The sequence below is a fragment of the Hirundo rustica genome, chromosome 4, assembly GCF_015227805.2.
Source record: "Hirundo rustica isolate bHirRus1 chromosome 4, bHirRus1.pri.v3, whole genome shotgun sequence".
In the NCBI taxonomy this organism is placed as follows: Eukaryota; Metazoa; Chordata; class Aves; order Passeriformes; family Hirundinidae; genus Hirundo; species Hirundo rustica.
In genome coordinates, this window is record NC_053453.1 from 70,350,376 (window position 1) to 70,376,287 (window position 25,912).

Here is a 25,912-nt window from a genome sequence, read left to right on the forward strand (position 1 = left end):
GTACACAAAACCCAATCAAACTGACAGTGGAAAGAAGTACACATATGTACAGAAGAGGAGAGGCTTAATCTTTCCTGTTTATGAAATAATCCTACCTAATCCATCCACGTCGCCTTCGATACTACAACTAGCATGGAGAGAAACCCTAATGCATGCAGTGTGCATACCAGGAAGATAAGATGGCCAAATGGCAGTTTTCTGCACACTTTTTTCCTAATAAATTAGCTAGACCACAGCTTAAAATAACCTTTTTAGTTCTAATGCCAGGGTAGCTCAACAGTTTACAGAATACAAAACTCCTAGCTCACAGGGAGGCAGAAATAGGTAATTTTTTTTCCTCTGTGGACTAAATTCTTACATAGGGGAGATTCCAGTCTCCTCTATCCGCTGGCCTAAAATGAATGGGACATCACATACGTTCACCTTATCTTGGACCAAAATAGTTTCTCTAAGAACTTCACAAAATGTCAGACCCGTTCACCAGATGGTGGAAAAGCCCTTAGATGATGATGTGACACAGGACTCCTTAAGAGTCACAGCTGAAGCAGTCCATTTTTTAACATCCCGTATTTTATATACAACATTAACCAGGATCAGCCATCAATTGTCTTGGATTCCCCTGTAGATGTTCTGTCGGTATTCATAAAATTCTTCATGCAAATCAAGGACAGTATTTTATCTTTAGAAGACACCACATTTCTCTGGGTTTTATGAAAATATGCTCTATTCTAGGGTGTGAAAAAGGATCACTGAGAATTCTGGAAAGACGTAACAGACCAAATCCCATGAAAATTGTCTGGTTTAGGCTGCAAATCTGAATGATCTGATTTGCTGTACTTACGTTGATCCCAGGACAAATCAGTGAATCCATCCATACAAAGCTCATTGATGTCTGAGGCCCTTGGACACCAAAAGCACGGAGGAACAAAACCAAAATCACCAGGCACTGAGAAGGCCTTGGGACTTCCAGGAGAAAAATGTAACGAGTGATGTAACTGGCATGGAGACAGAACTGGGCGAGGGAAGGTACAAAATTAATGGACATTTTGGTAAATGGCCTCGTAGTTCAAATTACAAATGAATTTACAATCCACTTAACTTAAAAGACCTCACTGCAAGCTCTGAGAAATAGAGGAAAACCAGGAGCTCCTTATAAACTTGGAATTGTCCATGAGTAACCAACTGTGAGCCTGAATTCTTGAATGGCTGAATCTTGTAAAGAGAACAAGATAGGCCCATATGAAAACTTTTAACGACTTTAGTTAAAAAAAAAAAAAAGAAAGGGGGAAAAAAAAAAAAAAAGGAAAAAAAAAAAAGGTGGAACTTTGCAGCCAGCTGGCTCCATACCGAAAGCCAGGCTGCACAGCTTGAACTTAAAGCTATCTTAACATAATGAATAAGTGCCAATAATTAGCATATGTAGTGTGAACAGGTTTGCTGGCACAAGCAAGTGAAAAACTCCAAGGTAAAGTTATTATTAGGGAGTAATTAGCTCTGTGAAGTAAATGAGTGAAACAATAGCTGCCAGCACTGACAATATGGCTAACATCTGACTATGTGGAAGATAACATTGTAAAGTATTGCTCCCTGAGCTAGAATCTGTTAATAACCATATGTTAGTGTAATTAATGCAGAGTCTTTCTGACCTGTTGTCACATAAGAACAATACTTTCTGGGAAATATTCAAACAGGCAGCTCTAAACTTGTGGATGGCAAAAAAATAATTTGGGAAGTTGCTTACAAACACCTTTTCTTCAGCATTTCTTTAAAAAGAGCTAAAAAGCAGAAAATGGGGGAGGAGAGTAGAAAAAAAGCCCCCACACTTATGAACCAACTTCTTTTAAGGCTGATGACAAAGAGGTCAAACCTGGATTGGGGTTCTCCAGACTACCTAAATAAAACCCTAAATAATACTATTGGATTTTAGGGGTGCTTGCAATCCATGCCCAGACTAAATTCTGCTATTTGATAAATTATATGGAGTGGACTAAACACTTTATGCAAAAAAAAAAAAAAAAATCCAGGAGTGTTCAAATCTGAGACTGGGTTCTGAATTTTTTGGCTTGAGCCCATTTCTAAATTGAATAGATCCCTCCAGGTGTCTGACATTCATCAGACATTCTGCCAAGGTCTTAATATCCTGCTAGATAGGGAGGATCTCTGCTTGTCCCCCACACAGGACATTCACACCTCCAAATGAGTGAATTCTGTAACTAAAAAGGGCAAGGCTACAGATAATTTCTCTTGAGAAGGTACTTAAAATTATGCCCAGAACTTTAGAATTTTCGTAATAAATGGCACTGATGCAATATTTTCCTCCCGTCATATCAACATCTCAAAATGTTTAAAGAGGTCTAGTAAATACAGTTTGCTCAACATAATTACTGTGTTTTCAAGTCATTCTGCTGATGTAGTGCATCCTACAGAGAACACATATCCCATGAAAAGGCATTGTCTCTGAAGCTCCCTGGTAAAGAGAACTTTGTAATTTGATCTGAATATATCTCTACTCCAAATTGAGCATCTCATATGCACCTTAGAGCATTCAAAGTCATTGGCTCACTGCAACAGTTTTCTAGAGAGAGCAAAGTGTGGTCATGCATCTCAAAAGAACAGACTTCTTTTCTAAAATAAGAAGTTAAACAGCTCCAAGGAGCTGCCCATACTTCATTTCAATTTAAAAAAAAAAAAAAAATGCAAGCTGGTTAGTAGGTTCCCTTTTCCTTTTTCAGTGGGGCAGCTAAAAAATACCCCCAACAGCAACAACCCCCCCAAAAAAAACCAAACAAACCCTAAAACGTTTTTTTTTAAATGCTTCACAGCCTATTATGGCCAGGCAAAGGAGTCCTGCATGTTTGAGATCTCACGCATTCATCTTCTTGCTAAACATCTGTTTAAGGCTTGTGTGATCTACCTGTCAGCACCAGTGATCCATAAAGTGTTTGAACCTCCTGTCACAAACCTCAGTGCTGGTTTGATCAGAAGCTTTGTGCACACTAATCACGCCCTTTATCTTTTCTAATGCTAGGAGAAAAAAAAAAAAAAAAAAAACCACGGCAGGGCTGTCTTCCAAACCTGAATGTAATTAATCTTTCCAAGGGGTAACCTGCATGGTTTGAAAAAGCAAGATCTGATGGGCTGCTGCTGTTTTTCTGCAAGGGCTTTATTTTTTCCTACCAGGCATCTTTACACTTGAGTGGTACCCTTTACAAAACACTTTAACTATATCCCAGTGACAGTGAAACAACCTTCAAGATCATCTTATAAATGAAACCGCTGATAACTTTGCTGAGAAAAAGAGGCCGGTGAAAGGAGTTCGACAGAAGCATGTTTAAACGATTCTTTTTTAACTGCATGGGAAAAAAGGGAATCAGAATAAGAACTGGTCCCCTTTTCATGTTTTTCCTACGCTGCTCTCTTCACTAATAATCCCACTGCTACCTTTCTTTGGCTCAGCTGCACACAAATGTTCTGAAAGCTGCAGGAGTTCCAAAAAGGGAACAGATAACATCAGGCAGGGTTTGGGTTTATTACAGCTTGCCTTTTGCTACTATTTGCTTTCTGTGGCATTAGGGGAATGAATGCTGTGCATGATCGAGATGACAACTCAAAGTGCACTTGCAATGAGGTTCGTACTGAATGGGAATGGGACAAGGAATTTGGTTGCATCTTCTCTGACAAGAAAAGCTTCCTTTGCTCCTCAGCCGTCCTAGGTCCAGGCATTAGTAGCAACATAAATTCTAGTGAGCAGATGGTGGGAAGCAGCGAGAAACTGATGCTGCAAGACCAAATCTGTACAGACTTCACAGCAATCCTTAACCAAAATAATGTCAAAAGCCTTGAACATACATGGATGGATTGATCCGTGAGTGTGTAGACGAAGGGTTTTTTTGATAATTAACTGATCAAAAGAAAAAACTTCAGGAATATGTGCAATAAAGCAGCCAAGTAATTGGTGGGATGTGACTCTTCATCATCACATGGCTCTCCCGTATTACATACTGAAACACTCCCAGAATCCAGGTTGATTTGCAGAGGAAAGCAAGTGAAGTTAAATGAATCTTTCTATTACTGTCACCATATATTACTTAGACTGTGAGGAAGTTCAAAGGACTCCAGGAGTCCAACATCTGACTGTGCATGATCAAAGAGAGTCCTGCATGTTTTATATCTCTTTTTTTTTAAGACAAGATACCACAAGTGGAAAACATGATATAGTAGAAAGGAGTAGATGTCTACCAATATTATTTAGGGTCCTGTGCTTGAATCTAGCTTAGATTTAGAAGAGCTTGCTAATTGTCTGCAGGTAACAGCAGCAGTAAAATTTGATAAATAATTTGGGCAATATGGAAGGTTGGACCCTTCTGGAAAGGTTATTCAACACACTCGAGGTACTTTGGAATAAAGTGTAAGACAGCACAGGAAAAGTGAACAAACGAAAGAACGAGGTGCGTGTTTCATCAACAGGGCAGATAAGAACTGGCATGAACTATGGAGAGAAGAAATATAAGTGAAAGGCCTGTGAAGAATCTTGGAGAAACAAAACCAAACTGTAATTTCATATTATGGAAAACAAGGAGTAATGCCTAGGCTGAAGAAAAGAGTTGGGTCCAATGATATCAACAGAAGTGAAGAGATGGTGATGTTTGGGAAATGTCCTGCCAGGAGAACAAGGAGATAATGGAACTGTCAGAATGACACAGAATGACAACAGAAGACTCAGTAATCAAGTTTTAAGATTGACAAAAAAGTGGCTGAAATTTTTAGGCAGAAGAAAAAGCTGGATTGTAGAAAAGAAGATTTGAGAAAGCAGTCAAAATGGTTTTTTGGAATATGGATCTGCTTGACAGGGAGGAAGATGATGTAGCTACAAGATAAAGAACAGAGAAGTCAGAGAAGCTCTGGGAAGAGATATCTAATGAGTTCATTTGAGGTTAGTGACTCTGCCCAAGATTTATGGTCCCTCCAGCTAGAGATTAAGGCACTTGAATCACAACTAATTTATCACTTTTCTTATTTGCTGGCCATGAAAAAGCACCTGGTATTCCAGACTGGTGCCTAATATTGAAGCTTGACAGCTAACTGTCTACATAATCCATCTAAATTTGATAAAAGACACAGGTCAGCTTCCAGATAAACCCTGTACCATATAAACTTTGATTATAGAGTGAGGACAGGACTAAACTGGTATTTAGCTAGTACACAACCCAACTGGTTTAAATCTGTATCTCACTGAACAATTAAGAGTTCAGAATGTCTGAGACTTGCAGAGGCTACATATGCTGCATGCCACAGTGTGGATAGAATTACAATGTCACTAAAGAACATTCTGTGTATTTCAAGGAATAAGGGAAAAATCTACCAATTCTTTACAAAGTCATTAAAAAGCAATGATGTAATTAATGGAAAGATTTTTCTTATATTTTGCTGCCTTCTGATTTCTAATCCCCATGCCATCTCACCATGGTATGATCATACTGCTAACAGACAGGAAGGATGATAAAATAGCTCCTTCAGAGATCATTTAGATTAGTCCCATCTGTGGAATGATATGCTCTTGTCTTGCTCATCTGTAAGAATCAGGTTTCTGTATATTTACTTAAAATCCTTAACTCCTCCAAACTTCACCTTCCCATACGTATGAGTGTAATCCTCATGCTCAGGGATGTCTGGGAAGTTAAAAATGGTTTTGCCTTTTCAGATTTCTGTGCATGTGTGCAAGGATGATTGAAGACCATGGGCCTCTCTTGCTCAGTGCCCTGTGAAATCCATTCTCCTGAGGTCTGCTGGCTTTTGGCTTTCAGGATGTACTTGTGAACACTTATCGAAACTCACATCCAAATTGGTGCTTGTTAGCCTAAAGATGACATTTCTAAGGAGAACTGCTTGGGAGAGCTGGCTGCAACCTGGCCTGCAAAAGTACAATGTTTAGCCAAACTGGATCATATAATAGCAGCAGTACAGTAAGAAGATGTTTTCCCTGCAGAATGCAGCAGATAAAAGAAGCTACAGCCATGTGAACAACACCAACTATTGTTTTACTGAGATATGATCTAAGGAAAAACTGCATTAACCTCCCTTGATACACTCAGAAAACTATTAGAACCAAAATAATTTCTGTTCTAGTGCCTTGCTAAATTGTCAGTGCTGACACATGAATTTTTCAGTGTAGTGGTATCAGCCCAGCTTAAAACAAAACAAAACAAAAAAACAACAAAAAAACCCCCCATTATTTTTTTTTGGTAACGTACTTTTTTCCAGAGGCAGCAATGAATAAAGCACCCACAAGTGAATTTCGAATTTGGAAATTTCAGTAACCATCTAAGCCTCCTCCAAAATCAAACAGGCAGTCTAAAATTCCAATTTCTTTCATATGTCCAGCTGCTTGTGACACTAACTGAACAAGAAATTAATTCTCATTCTGTTTTTCCTCTGAAGTCCAAGAGCACCCCTCTCCTAGAGTATGTGAGGCTGCTAAATAAAATCATCAGATGTTGTAAAGCAACTTCAGTGAATTCCAAAATTGCAGAAAATTATGTTTGCATGTGAACACACAAATGAGCTTAAAGAAAGTGATAATCTTTAGCAAACACCCAGAGACTTCTGCCTTGACCACCTGTCCTAGAGAAACATGTTCTCCTGCAACAACATTTTCTAAAGACAAAAGATTTTACTACTGGTTTTTTAATGGGTGCTGTAACAACTCCTTGCTCTCTAGGATTTCATGCTTAAAACACTTATGGGTAAAAACTTTAGTCTTTCACTAAAAAAAAATTAGAAGTTCATCAATGCAACAAGCTTTTATGCCCTAGATTATCACCCCATTTTAAAACAAATGCTGAATACCTCAATTTCCTACACAACCAGAATTCCAACACAATCTCAGCAAATTGTATTTTTACTCAAGAAAACTCAACTGTTTTACAAGTAGCAAGACAGGCGTAGTTGTCTTGTGAAGAAAGCTGCTACCCTATGAACACTTATTTCCCATGGCAGCAGAAGATTAGAACAACTATGGAAAATGGAAACAAATGAGGGAAAAAAGCAGAGCCCACTACATTTTTTCATTCCACAGGGATAACAGTTACAGTGAACTGTTTTAGTTAGATCTACAGCTGCCCTTTCTGATCAATGTTTTTAGCTGGAGTTGGTAGAGATGAAATTGTGCTGTTCTTATATGGAAGGATGCTTTCTTCTGCTGGCAAAAATTCAAACTTTGACTAGGGCTATCAGCATTATTTCTGCATCCATACTTTCTGAAACATCAGCCAGCACTACCTTTGCTAAAGGTAGTTTCTCTGTCAAATATTGTGCCCCTTCCTAAACAAGCAGCATATGAAAAGCAGAAAGGAACAAAGCAGAAAATGTAGTGTCAACCTCAATAACCATTTCAGAGGGCTAGAACAACCATTTCATTTTATTTGCCATTCAACAGCTTAACTTCAAATAGGTGTTTAATTAACTCAGAGTGGCAGTCTAAATGTTTAGCCTGAAGCTGCCTGGCAAAGGGAAAAGTATCTACTGCACTTGCAGGTTTAGAGCATCGGGCTCAAGAAGAAACTGGTAATTGCATAATGCAGAAAATTCATATCACACACACACAGACAAAAGTGTAAAGACGGAACTCCCACCACAGCAAAGTTACTTCTACACAAAAACTCCATGAAAGTCTAAAAAGTCTAAAGAAAAATGTGGGCAGTTACAGCTAAAACCTGTTTTCACAAAATAAAATTCCACTGGACGTGAAGTAACAGATTTATTAAAAAAAAAGCAGGAAAGACAAATCTAGGAAAGGATTTTTATAAAAAATACAAGCACAATATATTCAGAGGAGGATGAACAGGATTAAGGATTTTTTAAACTTAATCCAAACCCCTATAATATTGGTTTAAGAAAGCATAAGGCTCACAACCACCTAACAGAAGCTGGGCATCTTACAATGGACATGGGAGAAACAAGGAAGGCAACACGGATCTTTCCTCCACTACCTGACGTTCTATTCAGTGACAGAGGCACAGTTCTAAACAGTCCTCCCTCTTGTTTCTTGGGGTCTTAACAAGGGACCAAGCCAAGTTAGAAGGAAGTGAATGCCCTGGCAGCTGACTGATCATTTTGAATATTTGACTTCTTTCCCACCACCCTGCCAAACAGGTATATTCCCAGCATGCAGTGATGCGTGGTGTCCCTTAAAATTAAATGGCCCTCAAATATTTTCTGTTCAAGTACTCTCAGTGCCTTGGGGATGCAATAATCCTCCTCCCTCTTTAGTTTATTACACCAAAAGATGTCACACTGTGACTGCTTTAATCAGCAAATAAACAAAGTGCCCAGCACCTGCCTTGGCTTTTATTATCATAATAATCCTGTTTTGTTTTTTAATTCTAAAACGTCAGCAGCTCACTCGTAGGTGAGTATGTGTTTATGCTGCCCCTACTGTCGCCTTTGAGGCTTCATTATTAGCAAGCCATTAAATGAAAAATGGAAGAAGGGGGAAGAGATGGGAAAGGCAGACCTGAGGCACAGCCACTCATGCCTGTTAAATACAAGGAGCTGGCCTTAGGTAACCAGAGCCCTGACACTGGCACGAAAGCAGGGCAAGCACCATAAACTGAGAAGAAAGCAAGGTAGTGAACAAACCACTGTGAGTTGGAGCAGACCAATCCAGGACAAAAAAAAAAAAAAAAAAAAAAAAAAGACACGTGGGCAGGCATCCCACTGGAATTTATTACAGCCAGAGTGGAACACAAACCTAGCAGTGGTCAAGGTGAGGACAGGGCTCATGCATAGGGACTGGTAAGGGCTTGACATTCTGAATTGCTTAGGCAGCTTTCATGGAGTCGAGGGGTGCTTCAAAAAGGAAGGTATGTGCTGACAGAGTCTTGGCTTTCTTACAATGAATGGATCCGGAAAAACTGAGACACAGCAAATGCTAAAAATGCAAGGAAAATTGTTTTCTTACCTTGAAGAGGACAGAAACAGACCCTTATGAAGTTTTTACCACTTATTCACTTACATTTTACTGATGGAGCAGATCGGTTTTTCTGCATTAAACTCTATTGATGTGATTCAGTGGAATGGCACCAACATAAATCTGACTCTGGGAATAAGAGAGTCTTTTCTGCCTGCTTCCCTGCCTCATTCTCCCACCCCCCTCTCAAACACTGCAGTCTGCATTCAATTTCTTCCAGTGAAATGGGAAATTCTATAGAAAAACAGCAAAAGTGGAGACAGAAGATAAAAACCTAGACGGCCTGAATCTTTGATAACTCTGCACTTCAGTTCACATTTTGTATTGTGGCCCAATGGGAGACGCCTGACAATCTGGGTTCTGTTCCTGGTTCTGGCAATGAGCTAAAGCCTAACAATGTGCAAGCTGCTTCCCCTCTGTCCTCAATTCCCCTGGTCTGAAAAACAGGATGCTTTAAAAAGAAAGAAAGAAAGAAAGGAGAAAAAAAAAAAAATAAATTCCAAGACCCAGCCATGACGGTGCTACATAAGATCTGGATCATACACAGATATCTGTGCAAATAGACTGTAAAATGCAAATAAAACTTGGTGATTTGATGTTATTCTGTAGAGCTCTAAGTGACTATAAGGGATGAAAAGGCAGAGAAGAATCATACCTGGCAGTTACGAAATAAGGGATGATGCTTCCAGAGCAAAGTTTCCATGCAGAGGGAGCAACATTTGAATTTCAAGTCACTCGAGTATTTTGCATCTCTTTCTACTATTAGTCAGTAACAACAATTTATCATAGTTCCTCTTGGAGGTCTAAAACAAAAGTAGCCAAGAATTGTGGGAAATCTACATTGCCAAAGCTTCTGAAATAATCTGAGTGAAGACAAATCACAGGTTCAAGAAAGTGTCCTTCATGTAAGTATTTCAGTTTCCTTCTGAAGCAGTAAGAACCTTAGAGATAAGGACCAAACTTCCTACCCTAATCTTTATTTCTAAAAAAAGGGATTGGGCAAATAGGCTCAACATCTTAAGGCCCACTTTTCCCAGGGACTGGATAGAATTAGATCTGAGTAGGTTTATCTCAATCGAACTAGGATAGTTTCTATTAAAAAAAAAAAAAAAAAAAATCCATATTTTAACCAGCAAAGTTTAATCCCTTCTTTTCCTGTGAAAACTCAAGATAAGTTTGATTTTGTGCCTCTTGCTGTCTCCATACTCCAGGTATTATGTCATTGCACATTAGACTGTGTCAACACACCGTGACTTCGTTCCCGCTAATGCAAAACCTCAGAAAACACGGAGCCAGGAGATAATTTCAGAGCGCTTTTTTTCCTCTGTTTAATGTAACTCGGTATTTATCCTTCCGTACTTCTGACATTTCCATTGAGTGATAGTCCCAAAACGAAGAAAATCAGTCTTTTGCATGCAAAGCCGTCTTAAAGCAGGCTGGTGAGTAGCAATCTTCCTGGGCAGGTGAGCTTCACACATGTCTCAGGAAGCATCTCTGTCTTGTGAAATCCAGGAACAGCAATGACAGGCTTCCAAGGAAGCCTCCTCAAGTCCTCCTTTGGTGGGAAAAAAGGCTTAACCTCCCACAAAAGGGCACCTCCTGAAGGAACAGGGAGATGACGTCTCCAAAAATAAAGAAAAAAAAGAAAAAAAAAAGAAAGGAAAAAAAAAAAAAGAAAAAAGGGTGTGAGGCTCTGAGAACGTGTGCCCACACTCTGTGAGTGAGGTTTGCATGGCTGCTTCCAGAACAGCCTGGTTTTTAAGAACAATCCATCTTTTTCCTATTTAAGTATTAAAACAGCGGCTCAGGTTCCTTAAACATTAAGAAAATTAATACAGAGAAGAAGCCGTATGGAACTTGATAAAATTGCAACATCGTATGAGGCTCACCCTCATCTTGGTCATTTATTTCAGCACAAAGTGTCTCTAAATGCTCGTGTCTGGATTTTAGGATGTTTTGCACAAGAGGAGGGAATTTCAGGCTCCTGCAATCAACATGTTATGGTAAAATCAAGCAAAACTTCATGAGTTTTGAGTCAATCGGTAATGAAACACCACCAAAAAACAGACAACATATTTCACAAGGAAGAAGCCTTTCAGGAAATGGTATTATATAGCATTATTAAAGTCCCATCTTCCACTGTTAACTACTGCATGCTAAGGCAAATGTCAGCCTGGGACAGGGGCTTAATGTTTCTAAATTAAACACCCTTCAAACACGCTTTCTGACAGTTATCTTCATATTTTCCACAGATGCTGCCACTGCCACAGAGTGAAGCACTAAAACAGATCCAACGCTGGTGTCACATCCAGGCTGTGCTGATACCCCTGCCACTGTAGCTGCAGTCGGGAAACAGCAGCAGGAAAAACACACTTTTGTGTGGAGGGCATCTGATGGCACTGGGGACGACATTTCGGATGCTTGAACCGCTTGATCAAAGCAACAGAAAGTCCCCAGCAGAAGGTTCTGCCTCTGACTGAAAGCAAGAGCCCATCTCCACTCATTCCCCAGATATGCACTGCCTTTTGAACACTGAAATGGTGCAAGTTATTCGAGTCCTGCAGATTCACAGGGAAGCCTGTACAGATGCAACACTCTCTAGAGGTTCTGCTTACCCTGTAAATCATCGTGCCTATATTCTTAATTGTTTGGCACAGCTCCCAGGACATCCATTACATCTCTTGTGACTAACACAGCTTTGTATCTGCTCACCCCTGGGGCTTCCAACCAATAAATGTCTGGGCATAGAGAGAAGGGCATGAAAATAATGCATTATAGGTCAGCAATATTCTGTCAGGACACCTGAACAATATGAGCCAATGAACCAGTCAAAAACACAGTAAAAAAAAAAAAAAAAAAAAAGCCTCTCGCCCCTCTTTGGTGTTCCCTTCTCTGGCTTTCTCAACATCTAGAGTCAGCCACGAAGATTGTACTGGAGTGTGGAAACCCTATTCTGAACAAAACCTTGGAAGAGTATAAAATCTACATTAAAGAAGGCAGCATCACGTTCTGATTTATGTGTACGTTCTGCCTACTACACACCTAAGCTCAGCTGCCAGACCTCCCCCAAGTATTCCCACAACTAAGCCACAGAAACAGATGAATAGCAGTGGCTCCTACTCAACAGCAGGTGAGGTTGTGTGAAGGAAAAAAGCAAGGCAGGCAGAAAAGTATCTGTGGTGCCTATAACCCACTAGAGCAAGACCTGCTTCATTAGATGGAGAGAAAGTGCTTAGTCTCTAACCCATGGCTCCCACTGAGGAAGCTTCTCTGAGGCAAGATGATGCTGTTTGTGGAGGCAGCAACAAGGAACACCGGGAAAAAGGCAAGCTCTTTTTTTTCCAGAAACTGCTTTTCCTTTTTAAACTATTCCCATGGCTGCATCCAGGCTCTGAGGGAAGGTAAAAATGAATCCGTTCTGTGGAGGCAAGCAGGAGAAAATGCAAACACACCCAAACCAGAAGAGAGCCAGAGAAGCAATGAGGGCTGAGGGATGGAGGGCGTTTGTGCAAATACTGATTTCACGTGCAATTCATTTAAAGGCAGTGGCATTTTACCACAAAGAAGAGTTTAATCAAAGTCTCAAGAGATCTGCCATAAAGGAAGCCCTTGCCTTGCTGCCTGGGCAGTCTGAAAGAAACACCTGTTACGCACAACAAAAAAAAAGACAAAACAAACAATACATATAGAAAGGAGGCCACGGTTCAAACAATGGGAATTGGAGAAGCACAGTTTTCTCTAAATGAAGGACTAGAATCCTATCAAATGAACAGCTGGGGAAAGCATAATTCTCTATATTTGCAGGGAAGTTGCACAGATTATATGATGGCAACAAATACAATATATGTATCTGAGCTCTGCTTCCTAGGCACCAGAAAGGACAGGAACCTCCTAAGATATCTCTGGGTGGAAGAATAAACTTGCCCGAGCCCAGCTCCAGGAAAAAAGATAGCCAGATTTCAAAGGAACACAATGGACAATTTTCCTCCCACGGGATCTTTGCAACAGTTTCTGCTAAGAGGATACTGAGCTCAAACAACCTCCTCAAAAGGTGCAGAAAGCTGACTTGTGGTTTATAAAAATCCACCCAAGTACACAAAGGGGATGTGAAGAATTCCCAAAATGGATGTTTTATTTTAAATAAGAAGTGCAAATATTCTTAAAAAAAGATACAGAATTCCATGTCAGTATATTAATTGCAATTCAAGTTTACTTATCCTGATTGTACCAAAAAGACAGGAATTCTGAGATGTGCACTAAGAAATAATACAAGGGAAGTAGACTTAAAAAACTCCTTGAAACTCATGACACAGAAAGCTAAAATTCTTGAAAAATGCAATTTTAAGCCTGCCTTTCATTTCAAATAAAGAATAAATAAATGAAATAGAGCACCATTCTAATTCTGGTCACTAGAATATTTCAGATACCCAAAGCTTTGCTTACCAATACAATGACAATGAAATTCCTGGATCTATCATGTATCTGGTGAGCTGTCCTACCCAGGGAAAGCTCCTGCTGCCAGAAACAGGTTCCACAGAGAAACAGAAGCAACATTTATAGGAGAGACATTCAGAGAATCACAGAAGGGGAAAAGTAAGAAATCTGAAGGTTTTATTTCCTGATATTTTTTTTCTAATATGAAGTAATTTGAGTCCATTTCTGCTTATATTGCATCTTGTTTTATATGCATGAGCCTGTTTGCATCACTGGGAAATACTGTGATCATCACTGCCTTGCTCTAGATTTAAGGGTTCTCCCTATTTACCATGATCTGGATGAAGAGGAACTGCCAGCATGGCTGAGGAATTCATAAAGTCCTGAAAAATTCACAACTACCATCACTTGCAATTTAGTAAGTATTCATAACCTGTATCCTCCACTTGGAAAAACATCTTTCCTTCCTCCTAAATTCCTTCAGAGCCATTAGAAATCTATGTTCAGAAAAGTAAAGCAGTCATGTTTGTAATTGATATCTAAATTGGGGCATTTCAAATGCATGCACAAAAATGTGTATAAAAGGCAGCTTAAATCTGTGTCTAAGGTGAGAATTTAATCAATGAGCTGCTTCATGGATGCTTACTTATTCCTGGACTACAAATTTGAACTCCAGGGTGAAAGAAATTGGAAATTATGCTTAATTTAGATGTATGTGATTCTTAGGGATATTACTAACTTAAAACTTATTACTTATGGTACATGAAAAAGCCCCTCTTGCTTATTCACAGCAGCTCAGAAACGCTTAAATGGCAGACAAGATTCTACACAGAGTTTGCAAGATAATATTCTCACCACACAGAGCTTTAAAGGGACAAACGCTACAACAGGTTCCATCAAACACTGTACCATCAGCCTCAGGGTTTTTGTTTTTGCTAAAGCACGAAGAATGTGGTAAATCAGGAGAAAAGAACTGATTAGTGGCACAAACTGATCCAGTCCCAACCCCACTGAGGGAGTAGGGAAGAAGCAAAGGGAGGGTGCTGAAAAAAAGGAGTCAAACTCCATTTTCAACACAACAGTCCAAATTCAACAAAGGCACTCCATCACTCATCTACCTTCCTGAAGAGGACAGAAAAAGAGGGGACTTCAAAGTACAGGCTCTTATCCACCACAGCCAGGGAATTGTTCTGTCTGGCTAGCCCAGGAGAACACAGCATTTCTCCTGTAACTCAAGTGCCAGTTGGCACCTCACCCATGCTGGGGTTCAAACTGTCCTGGTGATATACTGTAAGTGGTTGGTATACCAGCACCCTGTGCTTTTACAGCCATCAAGACCACACAGAAAACAAGTTAAAATAACGCCACACTGGATGAAGAGTGAAGGAATCGAACATTAGGGAATGTCAGAATTAAGGTTGTCAACATAATTTCAGTTTTCCCACTTGTGAGTACGGTTTACAATTACATTATCATGCAATTCTGGAAATACAAATTTTTTTATTCAACATGTATGACAGAGATACATGAGAATAAAATAAAGGTATCTATTTAACTTAATTCTGGCACTTTTAACTTTCAAATGCCTTACTTTGTTACCTAAATAATGTATTTCTTCACACACAGTGTTCACAGCACACAAGAGTATAGAAATATTTCAATCATTTCTGTCCAAATCCGTTTTAAATTGCTATTTTGTTGAAACTATCCAAGTTCCAACTTTAGAATGATTTGCTGAACAGTATCACTATAATCTTTTAAGTAAGTCAAATCTGATTAAAAAATGTTATAACACATACATTGCAAAATCAGTTCACTCACTGTACCAAATATTTATGAACTCCAAGTACTGTGAATTAAATTTGTCTCATTTCATTATTATTATTTTCCATGTAAATATTTGTTTTATTTTTTAAAACTTTATAATGCTTATCTTGAAACTTAATTTTTTTTATTTAATCTCTAAATACAAGAAATTCTGACATATACCTGTAAATCTCTTCAAAGCATAATTTAAATCAATTTGAATAAAAATCTGAAATGGTTTCTTAAAATTATTTAACCGTTACAAATATTCTTCAACTTCCACGTGAAAAGGGAACTTAAATGAAGGCTCTACCCAAGATGCAAAATAAAGACAGCTGACACGAGATCCACGACCCTCCAGGTAATCTTTGAGACTTTCTCAAGACAAATTTCCCTCTCTTTCTCTAAAATTTTAAGTCAGGGGTCACTCACATCATCCCTCCAATCACAACCCCTCAAGGAACTATGAAATATTGCATCTACTCTCACAAATACCAAGCACAGCCAGCTGCCTTCCACTTTAAGTTGCACACTGCCATTCAGCAGCAGGAGACAGAAAGCACAGAACCAAAACAAAACTCTTCCCCTTGGCTTCTTGCATGGTGAGCTCATCTTGTCTCCTAAGCCACGCAGGGTAAGGCATTGTCAGCTTTTGGGCACCAAATGTCCAAGGAAAATCCAGGCTGGTGAAGTCAATGGTACTGATTCAGTAGGTGGAACCACACTTTTCCCTCTGAATCATCTGAAGCCATTGTCCCAGGAGGGAGTTTGAAGCGCTCTGCTTTGAATGAGCCACCAAAACAGAGCTGTGACCACTTAACGTGGCAAGGGGCGAGTCAGAAAAGCAGGTCACTGGCAACAGGAACTAAAGCATCCTCAAATCTCTCCCTCCTGACACAGGTAAGGGTGCTGGTGGCAACCCTGGCATGCCAAACACAATTTGCCTCTCAAATACAGCCATTTTTGCTAGAAAAGCAACCATTTTAGATAGAACCAGCTGGGCAGAATGAGATACCCACTGCTTAGAATCACAACAAAAGAGAATGGTCTCCTCATACATCAACACTCGCAGTGTTGTTAGAGTCAGAGTTGTAAACCTGGCAGCAGTTTTTATGTTTGAGTAGTGCTAATGGATGCAGATCAGCACTGTCCAAATTCCAGTTTGGGATATTACACAACACTTGCTTGTGTCTCCCTGTCCTCCCATTGGAGATTCCCATCTCTCAGCTCTGAGTACCTGCGCTTGTGTATCTAACAGGTAAACTCCTGCTAAGACAGGGTGAAACATTGTCCCACCCAGCCCACCCTACACTGGTTGACACCACTGTCATTACAGCCAGGACAAGAAAATGTACCCTCATACTCTTGCAGGTCAGAATCTCCTAACATACATATCACTAAAAAGTAACATTAACAAACGTTTCCCCCCAAAAATTACATCCTCTATTCATGACATGCATCACTACAAAACACAGTAACCTCCTAAAGAAACCTTAAGAACCATTTTCTAAGCAAAAGTCATGCAATCCCAAGCATAATCCATAATACTGAAGAGGAAATAAATGAGATCTGAATTTAGCTTAGAGTTTCATTCTCTTTGGGATCCTTCAGGATGTCCTGTGCCCCATAAACAAAATATTACTTGGCCAACGGGGCAAAACCCCCCCAATTTACAGAAATCACCAGAATAATATGCAGTTGTGAATTTTCAAAATTTGTTTTCTTCTGGGGGGTGAGACCCTACAATAAATGCTCTCCAATTATGCAGCCATCTGAGTCATTTTGCAACTGGTGACCCTCGTAATGATGTTCTCATTTTCAGAGCCAATGTGATGCCACACAGCGATTTGTCTGTTAAATTGAATTTTTGCCTCCAGATAGATAGATAGATAGATAGATATAAAGTTTATTTTGAAATGTCTCCTAGTGCTTCTGAGCCTGACTGATGTGAGATGTTATTTTGAACATGCCAAAGCATCTGAACAGCTCCAGTCCTTTCTTTTCAGCGTGCATTCCTTGATAAGTGGCAAAGCTTCCCACTTATCAGTCACTCAAAGTGACTGTGGCTGTCAGTTGTGTACAAAGCGCAATCAGTTTGGAAGAAGAGACACCAGCATTTTTCTTCTCAGCTTGAAGCAAACACGTTTTGACTGCTAGTCATTCAATTTTAAAGCATCTTCAATTAGGGGCGGATGAAGATATAAAGAAAACACATCCTAAACACCTCTGCCAGCCAGCAGTAAAAAATTTATTGTTATCTTCTGCTTTACCTTACCGCAGTGGCAGCAGCAGCAGCCTTTTTTGGCTGTACAACAGAAGTGCTCAGGATTACACACACTCCACACAGACAAGACCAGGGCCATAAAGAGCTCATGCTCAGCTTCTCCAGCCACTTACACGTGGTACCTTCTGCTCCTGTGCCTCTCACATGGCACCCCACGCCACCCATTCTGAATACAAACGCTCACAAAACGACGTGCGCTGCTCTACAGCCAATAAAATGCCACAAAAAACCATTAATAAGGCCAGGAAAATACAGACAAGGAGGGGAAGGGGAGGGATGGTAGGACGGAGAAGTTGCTGCGGGAAAGGATGGGCAACTGCATAAGAAAGGTACCAGGTACTCAGTACCAGGGAGCTGGAAGTGAAAGAAAATGGTCAAAGTTGATGGGTGAGAGATGCAGAAATTGGAGAGGGGATCTGAAAACAACAAAACAAAAAAGACAGGGCCCTGAAATGCCTGCTGAGGAGAGAGAGACACCAAGATGAGGCCTTGGAGCACAGTGCTGCCAGCTGCGATGACTGGATTTGACTGCTTGGCCTTTTTTCTTACAGTCTTAGATGCTGGATTATTATTTTGGGTGTTTCAGTGTTCTGGTTTTTAATAAAAAAACCAGTTTCTGGCCTTCCCTTGTGATTGTGTGAGAGAACTGGAAAACGGGAACACTGAAATCTCAGTAACAGAAAGTAAATTAAGAAAAGATGCTAAAACGGCAAGAAAAAAAGTCGTGAAGTTCAAAACAGTGTCATAATTTGAGAACATTTGGACCAGTAACACTGGAGAAAGTAAGTGCTATTGCAATCAAGTAGCTCAGCGTAGGCAAAAAACCCCTGATTTACCTCAATCAAATATGTCCTTGTATATTCTATAAATTCAAGTCCACATAATCACAGAACATTGTGAATTTGAAGAGATCCACCCACAGGGGCTCAGTTCCTCAGGGAATGGCCTATGTGGCCAAAGCCCCAACCTTGGCAAAGTTAGCACTGACCAACTGAGCTCATGGAAGTTTTAAGCAGATATTCCTGGTTTGCACTGGCACAGCTACTCCAGCCAACAAATTCGGATGGTATAGGGGTTTGGAAAAGGCCTGAGATCAAACTGCCTGTAGAAACTCGCTAAGGGTTATCTTCAGAGTTAAAACCATGGGCAAAATTATTCTCTGCACCGAAAGAAGTACAGGTAATGACCTCGACAAGCCTTTTACACAACTTAATTCTCCTGGTAAGGGAAGAAAATTAAGGCCCACGGATTACTCAAAAGTCCAGTCTAACACAAACGTTAACAGAAGCTGAGAGGACAGAAAACCATTAGCTCATTCTGACTGATTTTTCTTTTTTTCCCCCCCCCTTCCTTTCCCTATTTCCTCCCCCAGCCTTGGGTTGGTTTTTATGCTTTGTTGTTGTTTGGTCTTTTGTTTTTGTCATCTTTGGTTTTGTTTGTATGTTTTTGGTTTTGTGTATGCCTATGTGTGTGGTTTTGAATAACTTCTTTCCCAGGGGATTTTTTCCTCCTCAAGGGACAGGCAAGTTATTCTGATAACTGATAGGACATCAGCTGCAGAGCTTTGTGAGGAACAATTGTTTTGCCTCTTTGCTGGCAACGTCAGTGGTTTGGGAAGAGGTTGCAAAGTCATGGGAAAGGCTGTAGTGTGACTCCTTTTTGGGTCTCACTGAATCCAGTATGCCCGTGTTTATAAGCTGCAGGAAAACAGCTGCTCCTGACACATGATGAATTTGGACAAAATGTCCCCACATCCACGAGACTGTTCAGTTCGACTGTGCAGTCATAGCTTGTCATATCCACACTGGCAAAACAAAACAAAAGAAAAAACAAACCGTTTCAGTGGACAGAGCCTGTTCTAAAAATATTTTGGAGAGTGAGGAGGAAGATACTTTCTCACAGTTTCCTACTGAAGAAAGGTCTCATTAAACTCCCACTAATAACAAACAAGAGCCTTTTCTCCATGTTCAGTGGGAGTTGGATCAGGCCCTTACTTCAACAGCTTTATTGTCTTACCAAGGAAACCTTTTGTCCTCACCTCTCTCTAATATGCAAAGAGGACTCTAATTATGGAAAAACTAATACTGTTCTGCCTTGCAAGGGCTTGCAAAGCGACTGTAGCACCACAAAACACTGCTCTGCTGTCACTGGCTCGTAAGAACAGCAGAATTCCCAGGGAAAATGGGAATCCAGAAGCAACAGGCGTTATTAAATCTGTAACCAAGCCCTTGTGTAGCAGCCGCTCATTTTTGTGTCTCCAGTGAAGGACTCATCATCTCCAGCCCTTTAAAGCCACTGGAGAACTCCAGTTACAGACATGTGAGAGGTTGGGAACCAGGAAAGAAATGCCCCAAGACCTTGTGGCTGCACTGAGGAGACATAGACAGGGCAGAAATTAAGAGTAAGGCTCTCTACCCTCCTTATTACAAGCCCAAAGTTCTCCAAGTTCATATAGTGAGCCTTCTGGAGGGGTTTTTTGGGGTTTTTTTGGGTTTTTTTTGAAGCAGCAGACAGAAAATGAAAGGCTTAGTCATGTTGGAAGTATAATTTAAGACTGCAAACTTGTTGGGGCAGGGAAAAAAATCTTCACTTTTCTTTTGGTACAGTCAATTAATCTGTGCCTTCTCTCAACGAGAGAGATAAACCGGTACCTTCTAACAAAACAAAAAGAACACAAACAGGCCTAAATATCATGCAGCCAGCTCTGGTTAACAGATGATTGCTCACCTGAGGAGCTCAAAACAAACAACAAATCTAAACAACAAAAATAACTGCATGGCTAAATTACGGTATCTAAAGCACTCTGGAAGCAGGTCTCTACCACTGTTTTGGAAGACTGGAATCAATCCAGAACCTCTTGCTGTTTGGAAAGTTTTGACAATAACAACTGTGTCATTTCAAAACTTTGCATGTTAAGCTTAAGAAATATTTTGCTGAACTTCTGTGTAACTCGGAAACCAAATCCTTCTTTCCTCCCCCAAAAATACAGCTACGTTTTGAAAAACAGATCTGGCTGAAAAATGGACTAGCCATCCTGCAGGAAATTCTAAGGTCAAGATTTTATTACATTCCAAACTGGCACAACTTCTTAAACCTCAGAAGGTAATGAGAATGGGAATATTCTGGTTTGAGAACACACTGGCGCAGCCAGGGCTCTTCATCTACCAACACAGCTCATGGGGAAAGGGACACAGCCAGCTGACAGCGGGTGGGAGGATGGAAACCTGGATCCAGACTGGAAAAGGAAAGCCTTCTTTGGAGCTGGGAGGACACGCAGGGCAGCTGAGTGGCTCAGGAAAGGCACAAAGCTTGCGGCCCCAAGGCACACGATGCCCAGAGGGATGTGGCGCCCACACTTCCTTCTAGACAAGCTGCAAATCTCGAGGCCATCGAGGCAAACTCTCCACCTAGGAGCTGGCAAAGCCACATCCCACCCGGCAGGTGTGACACTAAAAGGGTTAATTCAATTTTTACTGTGCCTGTGAAAGTTTTAGCAGAGAAATAAGGCCTGCAGAAGCTGCTTTCAGCAAGATGCGAGATAAGAAGAAGACATCTGGCCCAGGAATGCAGTGATAGACAAAACAAAGGACTGAATCTCTGGGAACTTGGGGTGGGACTTCTGGTAATGAGGTAAACTGTTCTATGTAGGGAGACTGTACCTAAGTAACCCTCTTGCTGAATCGTGTGCCCACTTAAGGTTAGAATCTCCTATGTGCACCTTCTAACACAACTTCAGCGTTGGACAGATTTAGTTCTGATATTTCAGGCATTTGGTAACCGCTGGAGCAGGCCACAGACACTCGTTCCAGCTTTGCATCAGCATTTAGTTGGGATCCCCTCATTCTCAGAGGTCCAAACTTTCCTCAAAACTGTTTTCCTATTAAAACATCTGCTCTAGCTTTGAAGGAAAATGAAAACACACTGTCATCAAATGGTTACTGGTCTGGCAGGGATTGCCCTCAAGTTTCAGAAAGCACTTGGTCCTTGGGCTAAGTACGTCCCCTAGAAAAGAATACAAATCAGTAACCAAGTACTGACAGTATTAAAACAAAAAAGTCAAACAAAACTGTGGCCTAAATGTTAGAAACACTGTAAAGCAGTGTTTTTGTTTCCTGCTGCTTTGAGATTTTAGTTTTACATTATTGGCAACCTGAAGTGTTCCAAAATCTTTAGCTGGGCTCTCCAAAAAAAATTTTGACTAAAAATCAGAACAGATTAGAAAACAGCATTTGGCCTCTGTTTTGTTTGCCTTCTAATTTTGGAACTTGTAGTGCTCATGGTTTCAGATTTTGCCTGGAAATATGAGAGTTGGAAGTTTACATTTTGGAGAAATGAAAGCTGGCATTTTTGTCATCACATGACTCCAAGAGCTGGGGCTTGAGGGAAAAACATAAAACATTGTCAGGTTTTCTACAAAATTGTGAGATTAGCAGTATCAGTTTTATCACAATTTAGGCTGCAAGGTTGACCTATTTTATCAACAGTGCCCTACTGAATATGAATTGCTTTATGAATTTTAACAACCATATTTCATTTTAAATATAGTTCAATTAAAGTGACATTCATCACTGAGCTTCAAAGCAAACCCTTCCATCATCATCCCGGGCTAGACTTTTTTCTCAGAGCTAGTGAATTGCACGACCCCTCCAAACTCTGTGTTTCAGAGACACCCTCTGAAGAAGGACACCTCTGGGGTGTACTGGGGGACTAGCTCAGCATCACGAGCATCTTCAAAGTTTCTCCCACTCCCCACCCCAGGGTCTAGAGTAAGGACACCAGGAAGCAGATTATGGCCTCACAGAAGATGAGCAGGTAACCAAGAGAGCTCCCTTGAGGCCCTGAAGGACAAAACCAAGCTGGATCCAAGAACTTGCTGAGCTGTACTAGGCTGTCAGCCTGTTCTACAGCTGCAAATCACTACCATTCTGAAATACAGTCTGAAATCTTTGGGGCTGTTGGTGCACGGGGGCTGTCAAAACACACATTCCAGTTCCATTTATGGTAAAACAGCACGACTAAGGGGTGCAGGGGAGAAGACCACAAATACACAGCAGGCAGGAACTGTTCCAGTGAAAACCTTGCACACAAAGTTTAGGCAGAACAGCAGTGTGCATGGGAGGATGCATTCCAAAGTGGCATAAAAACAAATGGGGGAGGGTTCATTAATTACTCGGAGGAACCCAAACCTCTTCACAAATTAGGTCTAGAACATCCTGAAAAGTAGAAAAAAAAATTGTAAACATTTGCCAAAACACAAAATCCCACCTAGTGCCCATTTTAGCATTAGAAGTCGTACAGATTCTCAAATTTAATCTAATCTGCAACTTCTCTCCAGTTTACTTAACTCTCTGTACAAACTCCTTTTTTTCTGTTTTAGTGACACCACCTTCCAATTAATTCAGAGGAGATGGGCTTGGAGAGGACATGTCAATTACAGACTCACATGCCAGGTACATTTTTCGAAGCTCAAGCACTAAAGCATCTTTCTCCAGCATCACAGAAACGCTAGTTTAATTGAGCTGTAGTTACACCGAGCATTTGGAGTTCTTTAAGGAGGAGCGAGACGTCACAGTCTCTCCCTGGTAACATGTATCAGTGATTGTGTGATGGGGTAAGGAGAGAGAGAACTGCTTCCAAGTTAGCACGCTGAGAGAAGGGGCTCATAAATCATGGGGTCAGCCAGGTTATGCTTTTTTTTAACCTCAGGGTGTTATGCTTTCAATACAGTATTTCATAGCTTTTTTCTGTGTAATAATTTATCTGGAATTATGGCAACTCTTGCAAGCTTAGAAAAAAAAACTGGCTCAAGTAAAACAATTCCTTTGTCATAAATAAGTTGTGTTCATAACTACAGCATAATCATTCAACTGCACGTAAGTGAAATAGTTATCCACTCTTTGTAGGAATATTTCCCTGTCAATAAATCTAATGCTACTTCAAATCTTCAGGCCAGTGTGACAGAAGCTTGTTAGATTAATTAGGGCAAGGTCAGAAAAGCTGAACTCACAACTACATTCTTGCCACAGTTTTCTTCCATCTACCATAACCCATAAGCTGACTGTAAACTCACTGACCATTTTAAACATGGGCATGTTAGGGTGACTTCACTGTCTTAATTTATATACAAAGGGTGATTTCTTTAAGAATTGCTTCTTCTCTGACAGTCACTAATTGAGGAGAAACGTTTTGCTTTCTATTCACTGTCAATAGGGATTTTTTTGTTTGTTTGTTTTTAAATGTTTTTCCCTTCAGAGCTATGGGCCTCAACCAGGGTTCACGAGACTCCAGGATCATTCAGGCAGATTGTCTGTGCAGTATAACCAAAATTTCACTACAAACAGATCAGCTCCGTGGGAATGAGAGAACAGTATTGTCTCTCTGCCTGTTCAATTCTTGACCTTTCTTGCCTGACCATCCAAAAGGAGGGTGCCACAAATCTGATGGGGTTTGTGTGAAGCGGACCCTGGAGGTGAAACTCTGACCTCGGCAGGGTCAATATTTCATCCGAAATCCCTTGAGACAGACCTCCAAATCATTTCTAAGGATTGCAGCTTCTATCAGATGGTAGTTGGCTGACTTTCATTTACTACTGACTTAGGTCAAACTTGGACCAGGGATCAAGAGATGAAAGGCTCTATATCTCATTATCAATAACCAGGGTTTTCTTCACTACCCTAAAAACAACATACTTCATTCTTATCTACAAGGTGTTAAAACTTAAAAGGGTTGGGGTCAAATTATGTTACTTCAATTTATTTTTATTCACTGCTTATAAAACCACTTCCTCTCTCGCTGCCATAGCTAAATGCTAAAAATATAAATATTTTCCTTGCTATTGTACAGGTTTTGCTATTGTTTTTCTTTTAAAGTCTAACTAAAAATGCAGCAATAAAGAAAAATCCCTCCCACACACAAATTAAAGAAGAAAAGAGTACAGAGGTCGAGGCCAAACCAAGCCTTATCAATCTCAGAATTATTTTCAGCAAAGCACATCTTGTGTAGAAGTTGCCTTATAACAGAGGGGTGGACCTTCCCAGGAGTTTTTAATAAAAAATGCAAGTCCTGATATGGACAGAATGTCCTCTGGAATGACAGAGCCAAGGTTTCTTCAGAAGCCATACAGCTCCTCTGATCTGGCTGGAATTAAGTTTTATTAAATGGGTTGCTATTGTGATTGATAATTTTAGGCAACTCACTCTGAAATACTGATGAAAAGCTTTGGAAGGAGAATCCTGCTGCTACTGAACAAACAGAACACAGTCTACAGCAACTCACAATGCTCTGTACAGAACTGCATAATTAAACAACCAGAGATTTTACCCTGATCCTCAATATCTGTAAGAAGTCAAACCTCTTCTTTGTTATTCTGTGGAAACCTTCACAGGCAAACTCATTTGCGTGGTTCCCAAAACAGGGGCACGCACATGGAAGAAAAGTAATGAAATCCAGTCAATGGCATGAAAAGAAAACTTCTGAATACATTAAGGAAGAAAGAGGCTAAATAAAGTTTACTGGTTATGCCGGTTTAACAACTTTTTCTACTACCGGGAATAAATCTGTAGATACCTGGAGCTTACACAGTTGCCCTCCTGAATCTAACCAAGCTTTTGACCAGTTTCTCACTCACACAATACTTCACCACAAATAAAATTTTCCAGACTTCCAACACCTCAAGCAGAGGAAGAAGGTGCACTTGATTACCAGTCACTGAAGAGAACTGCTACAGCAAAACCTCAAAAACAGAGCAGTAGGACATCAGTTCCAAACAAACTCTTTCAGGCAATGCTTTTGTCACTCCTGAGGAAAGAGGATTTGGTCCTGCAAATGCTTGCTTGCATGACCAGCTCCTCTAACTCCTTCTTCCTGGTCCTACAAGAACCACGTTAATCATATAAGGCCTCCCAGAAACTGACCTTTTTTGCTAAATGCCAGGTAAAACCCTCATGTGTTTCCATAAACAAGATGCCAGCCAACTGCAGAGGTCCTTAAAGAAACTATGGCAATAACGGCTGAGGGAAAGAGCGGGCAAAGGGAAAGGAAGAGAGACAAGAGGGGCATGGGAGGAGACGCGTCTCTGACCTGGATCTGCTGCTGAAGAAGGTTAATTTTGTGTTGCTGCTGCAGGAGCTGCTGCTGTTGTCTTGCAATCTGTGAAGAAATTGCACAGAAGAAACGTGAGACATGGATCACCACTCCCAGAGTCCATCCACAGGATGCCTCGACCCTGCTTAGTCCTTTAAACCCCTCCACTGAGCTAAGGAACCTCCAAGGACAGGCGGCAGCAGCCTGGAGACTGTTGCTGAAGCACGGGGCACATGTTCAGGAACAATTCATTGCTAATAAGGGCAAGGAAAGGGAATCTTACAGAATCTTACAGAAAATGTACTGCTGGATATGAAGACAAAGACCTATGCAAAAAT

At 40.5% G+C, this 25,912-nt stretch overlaps 1 protein-coding gene across 31 annotated transcripts in view; it reads right to left on the reverse strand.

Annotated features, from left to right (window-relative positions):
* Nucleotides 1-25,912, reverse strand: part of SOX5 (SRY-box transcription factor 5) — a 504,910-nt gene that overhangs the window by 115,708 nt on the left and 363,290 nt on the right. For all 31 annotated transcript variants that reach the window (XM_058420241.1, XM_058420243.1, XM_058420242.1 and 28 more), the window contains one exon: nt 25,572-25,640. In XM_058420241.1, coding sequence (XP_058276224.1) covers nt 25,572-25,640 — 69 coding nt within the window. The remainder of the gene's footprint in view (nt 1-25,571; nt 25,641-25,912) is intronic.